The 12,689-nt window shown below is 38.3% G+C and overlaps 1 protein-coding gene across 4 annotated transcripts in view; it reads left to right on the top strand.

Moving 5' to 3' along the window:
* The window catches only part of SKP2 (S-phase kinase associated protein 2), a 36,837-nt gene extending 28,998 nt beyond the window's left edge, over positions 1–7,839 (top strand). For all 4 annotated transcript variants that reach the window (XM_061129953.1, XM_061129950.1, XM_061129952.1 and 1 more), the window contains one exon: positions 5,731–7,839. In XM_061129953.1, the coding sequence (XP_060985936.1) occupies positions 5,731–5,944 (214 nt within the window). In that variant the 3' untranslated portion in view covers positions 5,945–7,839. The remainder of the gene's footprint in view (positions 1–5,730) is intronic.
* Positions 7,840–12,689: the final 4,850 nt, after the last annotated feature.

Below are 12,689 nucleotides of genomic sequence, written 5' to 3'. Positions count from 1 at the left end.
ATCTGAGCTTAGAGGAAAAGTTCTACAGTCTTCTAGTGGTGTCTGTCCCAGATGGCCAAGGAATGGGGAAAAATAAAAATATTTAAGTAGTAAATATTGTAAGAGTGGTGTTCTCTTTGAGAAGAAGGGAGATTAAGATCCAAAAGAGTGAAGTAACTTACCCAAAGCTGAAAATAGTGAGTTACTGACTGAACTGGATGTACTTCCTAGGTCTCCTGGACACGTGCAGAATAGTCTATTTAATCTGATAGCTCTTTTAGGGGTTGATTTTGTACTGCTCAGCAACTTCCACAAAATCAAAGCAATGCTAACAAAAGAGGAACCAGATCCATCTTGCTTTCAAGAAGTGCTATACCCAAGTCATCCTGGGAATATCATCTCTTTAGCTTTAAGAAGTTTTCCTATATCTCAAAGGGTTGCAGAGTTCTTCCTTGTGTAAAATATAAGTATATAGCAATTTTATTAAAAACCACAAGAAGTCAGTATCTTGGATTTGGCCTGGTGCCCTTCTTCCTCATCCCCTAAATGAGGCTGCTGACCTTGTTTAAGCTATTATCCACATGAAGGTAATCAAGCTGATTGCGACCAAAGAAAGGTGGTGAATTTGAGCACAGAATTTATGTAGTCCTCAAATGACTAGTTTGGGTCTTGTAAGTTAGTTTCAAGCATTAATGAATACAGAAAACGAACTTAAGGGTGCCTGGGGTAAGGGATAGTTAGGGGCTTTGGGAAGGTCATGTGCGCACTGCTATGTTTAAAATGAATAACCAGTAAGGACCTTTTGTATAGCACGTGGAACTCTGCTCATTGTTACTGCCAGGCTGGATGGCAGGAGGGTTTGGGGGAGAATGGATACATGTATATGTGTGGCTGAGTCCCTTTGCTGTTCGCCTGAAACAATTATACCACAATATTGTTAATCAGCTATACCCCAATACAAAATAAAAAGGTTAAGGTTTGGAACAAAAAAGAAAAAAAGAATTAATGATTATAGCTGCACTATTTACAGTAGCCAGGACATGGAAGCGACTTAAATGTCCATCAGCAGATGAATGGATAAAGAAGATGTGGTACATATATACAATGGAATATTACTCAGCCATGAAAAAGAATGAAATCGTGCCATTTGCAGCAATATGGACAGACATAGCGATTATCATACTAAGTAAAGTAAATCAGACAGAGAAAGACAAATATCATATCACATGTATGTAGGATCTAAAAAAATAATACAACTGAACTTATCTACAGAATAGGAGCAGACTCACAGACATTGAAAATAAGCTTATGGCTATCAAAGGGGAAAGGGTGGAGGGAGAGGGATAAATTAGGAGTTTAAGATTAACAGATATACACTACTATATATAAAATAAATCAACAACAAGGACTTACTGTATACCACAGGGAACTATATTCAGTTTCTTATAACCTGTAATGGAAAAAAATCTGAAAATGAAATATGTGTGTGTGTATGTACATACACATGTATATATTGCTGAATCAGTTTGCTGTACACCAAAAACTAACACAACATTAAAAATCAACTATATTGCAATTTAAAGAAAAAGAATTAAAAAGAATGAATAAATCAGACACTTCAGCTATATAGAGTTAACTCATAGAATTAGGGAATCCAGTAATTACATCTTTAATAAAGCACTGTAATTAATCCTGAGGGCTCTGGGTCTGAGCTGGTGTCTCATTTGGAAAAGCACTGCCCAGCAGGGATGCCAGTATTTAGTTCCAGGGCTCTCAGATATTGGGGCTTAAATTCATATACATGCAACTCTTGTTAAAATCTCCTGCCACTTGAATTTTCTAGCATCCAGAACTGCTAGGAGCTTGGAGTGTCTACCCGAAAAGGTTTCTCTGTTGACAGTTATTTCCCACCCTTGCCATTTGAGCTTTAGCTGCATTGTCTGTGCAGCGCCCTTGGGAGTACACTGATCATTCTTTTCTGCTTGCTTTTCTCAAGAGAATCTATTTATGTGGCTTACTTTTGTTCTTTCTCTCCAAAGAGTAAGAAATTAGGCAGGAAATACCTATTCACTTGAGTAGAGGCTAAGGGGAGGCTGTGAGCCTTCATATTTTTATATTTATATCCAGTGGGATGATAATCCTTGCACAGTCATCTGCAGGCAATGTGACTTGATGGGTCAGAGCATGGGTCTGAAGTCACAGACCTAGGTGCAAACCCTTACTGCACTGGAACCGATTTGTCTAAATATTATCTTGAAATAAGGGAAACAGAGGAATCAGTTTAGTAACAAGTCAGACCATCAGAATAAAGTGAGAGCAGACAGAAGAAAGATGCTGTCCTTGAACCTTAATGTAAAAGAGTATGTTTCTTAAGACATAAAATGCATGGTATACAGGTTTACCTTGTGAATTCATTAAGATGAGTTTGCTGGTACCCTATCCTTAAACATTTCTCCCGGTAAAATGTTTATGAAATGCACAGTAAGAATTCTAGGATCTTCAAAAATAGTTTCCAGAAAGCTATTTATGCTAAAAAAATTTTCATTTTTTATCTCAGAAGTGGGAACATAAAATTTGAGTGTCTTTCTTTTGTAATGATAATGCTTTGAAATACTTGGGATACTAGATTTTTTATCCTCAGGACACACCCTCCCTGTATTTATACCCTTCCTTATTAATTGGTCTGATTTCCTCTTATATTTCTCATTAATGGAAAAAACTGAAGCTGGGGATAGTAATCTGAGATTAAGAGAAACTAAATAAATAATAATACTTCCAGGAGAATTTGTAAGTTGAGGAATTTAAGGTTTTATAAGGAGAGTAAGATTGCTGGGAGAAATATCAACAGTAGATATGCAGATGATACCTCCGTAATGGCAGAAAGTGGAGAGGAACAGAAGAGCCTCCAATGAGGGTGAAAGAGGAGAGTAAAAGCTGGCTTAAAACTCAACATTCAAAAAAACGAAGATCATGGCCTCCAGTCCCATCACTTCATGGCAAATAGATGGGGAAAAGATGAAAACAGTGACAGATTTTATTTTCTTGGGCCCCAAAATCACTGCGGATGGTGACTGCAGCCATGAAATTAAAAAACACTTGCTCCTTAGAAGAAAAGCTACGACAAACCTAGACAGTATTAAAAAGCAGAGACATCACTTTGCCAACAAAGGTCCGTCTAGTCAAAGCTATGGTTTTTCCAGTGGTCATGTATGGGTGTGAGAGTTGGACCATAAAAAAGCTGAGCACCAAAGAATTGATGCTTTTGAACTGTGGTGCTGGAGAAGACTCTTGAGAGTCCTTGGACTGCAAGGAGATCAAACCAGTCAGTCCTAAAGGAAATCAACCCTGAATATTGGAAGGACTTATGCCGAAGCTGAAACTCCAATACTTCGGTCACCCGATGCTAAGGGTCAACTCACTGGAAAAGACCCTGATGCTGGGAAAGACTGAGGGAGGAGGAGAAAGGGGCGACAGAGAACGAGATGGTTGGATGGTATCACCTGACTCAGTGACTGACATGAGTTTGAGCAGACTCTGGGAGACAGTGAAGGACAGGGAAGCCTGGCGTGCTTCCAGGCTTATGGGGTCTCAAAGAGTGGAACACAACTTTTCGACTGAACAGTGAACACCAAAGGAGCGAAGCTGGTGAAACAGTTTATAAATACCTTTTGTTTACTAAAACTAAATAGAAACACTTAAGACATGAGTGTCATTTTATCCTTAAGTTAGAAATAATGGCTCTCAAGCTATTCATTTCTATTTACTCTCCCTGAGTTTACTTTTCAGTCTCTTCCATTGAAGTTTCAAAGAGATACTTGGGCACGTTCTCTGCTGCGTTGTAGGTTGTACACGTACTAGAGTCTTGTTTTTGGGGAGTGGGAGTTCTTAAAATTTTAAAGACTTCCTGGTTTTTTTGGCTAGGGAATGATCATTCATCCACCATCTCATCATAGTCTGCTCACTCCTTTCTGATGTGTAACACCTGAGTGTCTTCTAAGTGTCTAGTATAATTTCCTTCCCCAAGGCTCTTACAAAGTGCTGTTGCAAAAACATTTCCTTTGTTCTGATGGCAGATGTCGTCTGCCATCCCTCTTCACTCCCACCTCTAGTTTCTTCTTTTGAATACTCTTGACTGCAGAATGTCTTACAACTTGGCTAATCTGGAGATCCCAGAATCTGGATTCTCATGGATATTACAAAGTTCTCATATAGTCAGATTTTATGTAAGAGAAATTTAAGATTGGGCCAGATTGCTATCATCTTCAGTGATGATAAGTATAAACATCTGTGTATGCTGACTTCTCCTTATACTCTTTTTGCATTTCAGAGATTAGCTTACTGTATGAACAACAGCAATTTGTTCTTACTGCTTTTCTTTTACATCCAGATCTTATTGTCCCCTTAGGAACACCAACCATGTTTATTTCATTTGGTTAGTACTTTTATTTTCTAAATTACCCTTCCTCTTGTATTTAACCAGTATATCTTAACATCTGTGGTGTTTAAAACTCTCCTAAATGTAGAATAAATACACTTAGATGGGGAGTGGGAAGAGTGGAAGAGCGGGATTAGCATGGAAGGTCGGCCAGTAGATGGTTTGAGTTGTGTAGACATGAGGGAGGCATCTGCGATTTCAAACAGGGGAAGGACTTAATCTGAGCTAGGCTTTATGAGGATGCCTTGGTCATTGGTATATACACTAAGCTAAAAGGAGGAAAGATTACAAGCTGACAGTTACTATAAGGAAAGTTTATTTTTTAGGTAATTATTGGCAGTATGAAAATATAAAGGATGCTTCTGATTCTAGGGAATTGATGTTCTCATTGATCTGCCGTGGGATTTTGTTGAAACTCCAAACTAAATATTCCCTTTCCTGAGACTTTGGACTGTGTGTCCCAACCTGGAGTAAATATAGATCAGAGAGATGAATTTCTAAGCCTGTAGACCTAGGTTAAGAAAAAAGAATCATTACCAAAGCATATTTGCTTTGGGAAAACAGGTTCCCTTTTTTGTGGACCAGAATTTCACTGTTGACATAGTTAGGTTTCACTTAATGTGAAATACCTAGGAAGATGACTGGCTTCCATGTGACAGAAAGAAAAAAAGGAAATATGTAGTGAAGTCAAATGTCTATTGTGTCTGTCTGCACCTGACACACGACCTTAAAATAGTATCATGAAGTCACCGTTAGGTTTCATCATATGTAATGCACTTGTTGACTATTAACCATTACTTGGAAATTACTGACTCTGCTCACATCTCCTTTCAAGAGGGCAGGCCTTGTTCAAATAAAGATCAAGTCCATATCCTTAAGTTGCATGTAACCTTTCGTGACTCCAGCTTATGCCATAGTAAAACATTTACTTTTACTATCACTAGCTTGCTGGCTTCCCCTCCCAACACGGTGACATTTTTCAGTATAAACCAAGAATGGGGGTGGGGGTAAGAGTATAAACCAGGAATGGAGAAAGAAAGAAAATGTGTTTGGATTTTAAATAAACCTAGGAGTTTTTTGGTTATTAGAAATTCAATGAAATACACTTATGTGTTTCCTAAGGCCATATTGCCCAAGCTGTGGCCTGTGCTTTGTGGATTCACCTTTGCTATTTCCTCGAATTATTGATTGCAAATTATGTCTTCAGTTTGTATTGTATAAAATATGATACAGTGTGTAAAAATTGGATCATGTAATTCTAAAGGCACAGTTACCGTAGATACTGCTACTCTGAAAGTCTCTCTCTTCCTTTCCAGTGAACTTGGAGATATTCCCACATTAAAAACACTACAAGTCTTTGGAATCGTGCCAGACGGTACCCTTCAACTGTTAAAGGAAGCCCTCCCTCATCTACAGATTAATTGCTCCCATTTCACCACCATCGCCAGGCCGACCATTGGCAACAAGAAGAACCAAGAGATATGGGGCATCAAATGCCGACTGTCACTGGAGAAGCCCAGTTGTCTGTGAAGCCTCTATTGCAAGATGGTGTCTCCTCTTTTCTTTGAACAGGGAAAGTAAGAAGGAAGCCCAATTATGGAGAACTCAGCTATTTTTATTCTTCGTTTTCTGTTACCTTCCTTCTACAAGTATATTAGAGAACCATTGGAGAGAGAAAACTATGAAGTGTTGCTTTTTAGAGATGACTATAAAAGCTTTTATCACTGCTATACTCTTAAGAGCCTAAGCTCTATGCTTTTTGAAATTTTAGGGAGAGTGAGCCTATAATTTCAAGATACCTTAAATAGCAAAATTTGAACCACATCTTCCAAGGCCATGCTTCATAAATCTATTTAGAATCAAGCTTAAAAATCACCACCAGCAAATCATTTTTGTAGCCTATATGGTAGCTGAACTTTCTTCTATTTAATTTTTCAGCACTGCTTTATTATAAGACATAGGTTGCAAAAAATAATAAGCTATTTGTATTGTAAGCTGAACAGAATGAGAATCATAGAGTAGATGTGAAGCAGTCTCTTCTGAGGATAGCAAGAAAAATAGACGTTTCAATGGTGCCTTTAGATTCGTAATCAGGTTGATGGAAACAAATAACCCAGGTCATTCACCTTAAAATCTAAATAAACAAACAATCGGCCAACCAGAGGTGTAGAATCTGTGTAGAATTCAAAGACTCAAGAGGCAGTTTTCTATAACAGGTTAACCTGGAGTATCCTCTAGTGCACATTAATGACTTCTCCTTTATGTACAGTTGGGAAGGTCACCTGGAGGAGGAAATGGCAACCCACTCCAGTATTTTTGCCTAGAGAATCCCATGGACAGAGGAGCCTGGGGGGTTACAGTCCATGGGGTCGCAAAAAGTCAGACACGACTGAGCGACTAATACTTTTTATTTTCTTTATGTACTGTGTTTGCAGTGTTCTGAATTAGCTGAGGAAATTGAATTGTGGACTTCTGACGTTATGATCAAATTATGTTAACATGGGTTCTTTAGCTTTTAAAATGACTTACTTTGTTTTAGAGAGGTAGGAACCAGTCATTCTTTGATTCTTGAAATGTTGGATGGAATCCTGAACCGCAGATGCCTGCCGTTTTCCTTTTCGCTAAGGTTGTCAAAGCTATTTTTACTCTGGAATCAAGTATTTTAAATTGTCTTTATTTTATTTTAATGGCCTCCCACAATGATTGTCTCTAGCAACCCGTTTTATAAAGTTCTGGACTTGGAGTTCCCTAAGAACTGCATGTTCCTTTCAATTAGGAATATCCACTAGAAGAAGGTATATGTTCCGTGCAGTTTCAGAGCAATAAGCACAGCCGGCACATGTGTAAAAGTTAAGACTTGGGTGCTGAACCTTTTGATAGCATCAGTGAATTTTTTTTTTTAATGATACATAGAAGAAAAAGGACTAAATTCTACTTAAAACACATACACACACACACACACACAAACACAAAACACTAATTTCTCGTTTAAATCGATGACCTTCCCATATATTCAAAATGGAGCAAAAACCCCAAACTCATCATTTCTATTAACATTGCTTTTTTTAAAAATCACATCTTTCAAATGTTAGAAACAATGGTATGAAGTGCCCTTATCTGCTCAAACCTAAGGAAGAACATTTTTATAAAGTAGTGTTACACGGGAAATGATTAGGTTTCAGTTTTGTAGTAGTTTAAAAGTGCTACATACTACTTGAAATTATTGTTTACAGATTAGTGACACGGGCTGGAGGGAGGATCCGGTCGGCCTCTGATTTCCGGATGCCCTCACACATACAGTACTTCCAAACTCAAGTCCAGCCATAAGCTATTTTGCTAACACGTCAGAGTAATCTGTATTTTTGTATGTGATTTCTACTTTTATAGACTTGTTTTAAAATAAAACACATTTTTATAAAAATGAATACTTCAGCTAAGTTGTATTCCTTTTTTCCTTCTCTGTTTTTCTTAAGCACTCTGGTTAAAACGAGCTTTAGGTATGGTGTGAGATTTATCTCAGCCCTCTGAATGTGTGTGTGTGCTAAGTCATGTCCTACTCTTGCAACCCCATGGGCTGTAGCCCGCTGGGCTCCTCTGTCCATGGGATTTCCCAGGTAAAAATACTGGAGGGGGCTGCCATTTCCTTCTGCAGGAGATCTTCCTGACCCAGGGATCAAACCAGCATCTGCGTTGCAGGTAGATTCTTTATCACAGAGCCACCAGGGAAGCCCCAACCGTCTGAACAAGGCACTTTAAAACAAGCCGTAACATCGTCCCTTTTGCTTCATCTACTTCATGTGTTGTCAAATTAAAATGTTTATAATTCTTTGACAAGGCATTAAGTATAGGCTTGTTATGGTTAAAGTGCTTCTTAAAGTATTAACATTTTATAAGACATTTGAAATTAAGTGATAAGTACTATCAATATAGTATCAAGTACTATGGATAAAAATCAGCTCATAGCACTTTTTAAATACAGACTTGATCAGCTTATGCTGTGCATTTTATTCTCATTAGCAAACTCTTTGAATAGTTTACGCTATATCCAGAGATCTTCTAGGAATTAACTCCTTTTGAACACATTGAAATGGTAGAATGGTGATTCTTCCTGAATATTACCCAGTTTTTTGCTTCCTTTTTAAAATCAATACCATGCTTTATTTTATCAAAAATGTCAAATGCAAAAGGTAAAGATGGTGAACTTCATTTTCTGCTTTCAAAGGTCATTAACTGATGACCAATCTCATTTCATCCATCTCTCCCATCCCATCAAAGAAGGCAATGGAAACCCACTCCAGTACTCTTGCCTGGAAAATCCCATGGACGGAGGAGCTTGGTAGGCTGCAGTCCATGGGGTCGTGAAGAGTCGGACACGACTGAGCGACTTCACTTTCACTTTTCACTTACATGCATTGGAGAAGGAAATGGCAACCCTCTCCAGTGTTCTCGCCTGGAGAATTCCAGGGACGGCAGAGCCTGGTGAGTTGCCGTCTATGGGGTTGCACAGAGTCAGACACGACTGAAGCGACTTAGCAGCAGCAGCTCCCATCCCATAGACATCACATGCTCACAAGATCACTTTTGAGGCAAAACCGAGACCCATGACTTCATGAATAGTTCAGTATCTACCTGAAAGATAGTCTTCTGATTTAATTCTGAAACATTAAATATAAAGATGATGTTGAAAGTACCCTAGCTATCTAAAAGCTGTTTTCTTACATAGATTTGTTTTGCTCAAACACAGATCATACTTTGAATTTGGTTGACAGTGACATTTTCTTAATTTCTTAATCTTAGTGTTCCTCTTCTTTATTATCCTTACAATTTACGAATGGAAGAAACTAGGTTGCTTGTCCAGTGTTCTCCATTCTGGATTTTACTGATGTGATCCATCCCTGGAATAATGTCTAACAGGTTCATGTGTCCCCTATTTCCATAAACTGGCAGTTAGATCTAGCAGCAAAAAGCTCCTAACAAGAGTGAGTTTGCCACTGGTAACATCTGAAAATGGCTTTGGTTGTCACAAGTGGAGAGGGGCTATTGACCTCCAGCAGGTACATACCAAGGATGCTGCTAACCATCCCACAATAGCTAGGACAACTCCCCACAATAAAGAATCATCTGATCCAAAACCTCAGTGCCAATGTTGAGAAACCCTGATCTAGAGGGTTTGTCAGTTTTTTTGAACATCACAGCAAGGAGACAGGATAGGCAGTATACTGTCTTCCATCAAGAGGCACACACCATATGCCTTTCATTCTTTTTACAAATCAAGATTGCCAGGAGAAATATCTATAGCCTCAGATATGCAGATATCACTGATGGCAGAAAATGAAGAACTAAAGAACCTCTTGAGGAGAGTGAAAAGGCTGACAGAAAACTCAACATTCAGAAAACTTTTTAAGATCATGGCATCTGTTCCCATCACTTCATGGCAAATAGAAGGGGAGAAAGAAGCAGTGACAGATTTTATTTTCTTGGGCTTCAAAATGACTACAGATGGTGACTGCAGCCATGAAATTAAAAGATACTTGCTCTTTGGAAGGAAAGCTATGACAAACCTAGACAGCATATTCAAAAGAAGACATCACTTTGTCTATATAGTCAAAGCTATGGGTTTTCCAGCAGTCATTATGGATTTGAGAGTTGGACCATAAAGTAGACTGAGCATTGAAGAACTGATGCTTTCGAACTGTGGTGTTGGAGAAGACTCTTGAGAGTCCCAAGGAGATCAAACCAGTCAATCCTAAAGGAAATCAGCCTTGAATATTCATTGGAAGGACTGATGCTGAAGCTCCAATACTTTGGCCACCTAATGCAAAGAGCTGCCTCATTGTAAAAGACCCTGATACTGGGAAAGATTGAAGGCAAAAGAAGAGGGCAGCAGAGGATGAGATGGCTGGATGGCATCACTGACTCAATGGACGTGAGTTTGAGCAGACTCTGGGAGACAGTGAAGGACAGGGAAGCCCAGGGTGTTGTAGTCCGTGGGGTCACAAGGAGTCGGACATGACTTAAGAGACTGAAGAACAACGATGTTAAGTCTGCCTGTGGCTCTTGATTCCTCTTCTATACCCTAGATGCAAGTTCCCAAGATTATTAGGTAAACTCTAGCCAAATGCAAAATATTTATTTCTGGATAAAGTGACTCTGTCCCTTCTATCATGATGAACTTAATTACAATCCAACATTGACTAATGATCTACAATGTGGAGGACAGGGCAAGGTCTAGAACATGAGGAAAGGCACTAACTGGTCCAGGAAAACTGGAAACACCTTTCCATTGGATAACCTAACCTTGGAACAAACAGAAGGCAACCTTCTCTCTCATTACTTCTCTTCCCATACCCACCTGGCCAAAGGTCCCAGAAAGTCAAAAAGCTCTCTCCACCAAGACACTAACTCCTTATATAGGTTGAAACCCTAAAGCCTAAACTCATTTTAGGGATTTGTTTTGCTCTAGTGTTTGAGTTACTTTTTAGTGAATCTAAATATCAAGATGCTGACATTTTGGTATTCCTTAAACCAAATATCAAAATATCTACCTTGTACATTTGAGCAGTAAAATCATTATACTTAAGGTCTTCAGATGGCAGGGGCTGTGACTGATGAGAGACAAGAAGGCAGACTTTATTTCCATAGACACACATTTTAAAATTAACAGGCACACTAGAATTGATCATATCCCAACCATCACCATGCATTTCATTTTGTGTTTTAAACAAAACCTGGTCATTTACATTGGCTTTTAAAATGTCTTTTTATTCAAAACTATTAATTTACTACTCAGGATAGTAACTGTAAGTTAACTTGCAGTGGTATTGCTGCAAGAACCAGAAAATAGAGGGGTTAAGACTTTGGTGATATTTTAATCCAAAACTACATGCTAAGTGGATAGTCCACAACAACCCATTTCAAAGACTAATGGAAATACTTCAAAGATGAATAGAATGATTTTGTGAAAAATCACTTATCATGAAATGATGCTTTGAAGGAAAGTTCTGAAGCAGGAGGAAATAGCTATGTAACAAAGCTTAGTTACCAAAGGTAATTTAAATAGATTTTCTTGTGAAAGTCGCTCAGTCGTATCTGACTGCTTGTGACCCTGTGGACTATACAGTCCATGGAACTCTCCAGGCCAGAATACTGGAGTGGGCAATCCTTCCCTTCTCCAGGGGGATCTTCCCAACCCAGGGATCGAACCCAGGTCTCCCGCATTGCAGGCAGATTTTTTACCATCTGAGCCACCAGGGAAGCCACTTGTGAAAGCAAAGAACCAGTCTAGTATGATGACAACCTCACAAATCTTTCAAGTTCTCTTCAGTCATTTAAAGAGAATAGGTGTTGGGGGGGGGGGGTGGGGAAAGTTGCAGTTGGGGAAAACATTTTAAAAGAATGGTTAAAAAAAAGTTCCTCAAATACTGTCCTACTTACTGCAACTATCAATACATCACCCCCTGACATACAGAGACTCCCTAACAGTGTTGTTTCAGCATGTAAAACCATCATGTATTATAATAGATTTCTTCTCTAGCTATGCAGGTTTTCAAGTATTCTTTGTACAAATCAGAACACATAATCCCTACTCCCAGTGAACTCACAATCTTCTGGTATAAAAAGGTGTGTATTGTTCAGATAGAGCTCTTCAACAGTCTCTTCAGGATCCCAAGTTCTGAATTGTTTTTAACCACTGATGATTATTAAAATGTTCTTAAAAAATCTATCATAAAATAAAGCCTATGACACTTAAAAAATATTCTTTATACGTTTCTTCATGTAGAAAACTTATATATAAGCCTTTTTATTGATTTACACCCTAATCCTTCATGGTTACTTTATTTTTTTGTTTGTTTTTTTTTTTTATTATTTTTATTTTTATTTTTTTCCAGTGGGTTTTGTCATACATTGATATGAATCAGCCATGGATTTACATGTATTCCCAATCCCGATCCCCCCTCCCACCTCCCTCTCCACCCCATGGTTACTTTAATGTTAAGGAATAAACTGCATTTAAAATAATTCTTCTTTCCAGTTCAGCAGTTCATGTAATATGATTTTGATTTACTGGGTCCATGAATATAATATGGAACATCAAAAACATTAACTCAAAAATATCTGAAGAATCTACATTTACCAGGAAGCACTGTGTCACATATTAGCAGTGAATGAAGTCAACAGGGAAAAAAATAATAGTGTGGAAAAAAGACATGAAATGTAATATTTTGGGGCAATCTGGTTTTCAAATAATGACCCATAAGAGCTGAAGAAATAAATG

Source organism: Dama dama, chromosome 25 (assembly GCF_033118175.1).
Source record: "Dama dama isolate Ldn47 chromosome 25, ASM3311817v1, whole genome shotgun sequence".
Taxonomy (NCBI): domain Eukaryota; kingdom Metazoa; phylum Chordata; class Mammalia; order Artiodactyla; family Cervidae; genus Dama; species Dama dama.
Note: the sequence above shows the minus strand (reverse complement) of the source record. Positions and strands in the feature narration are given on the sequence as shown.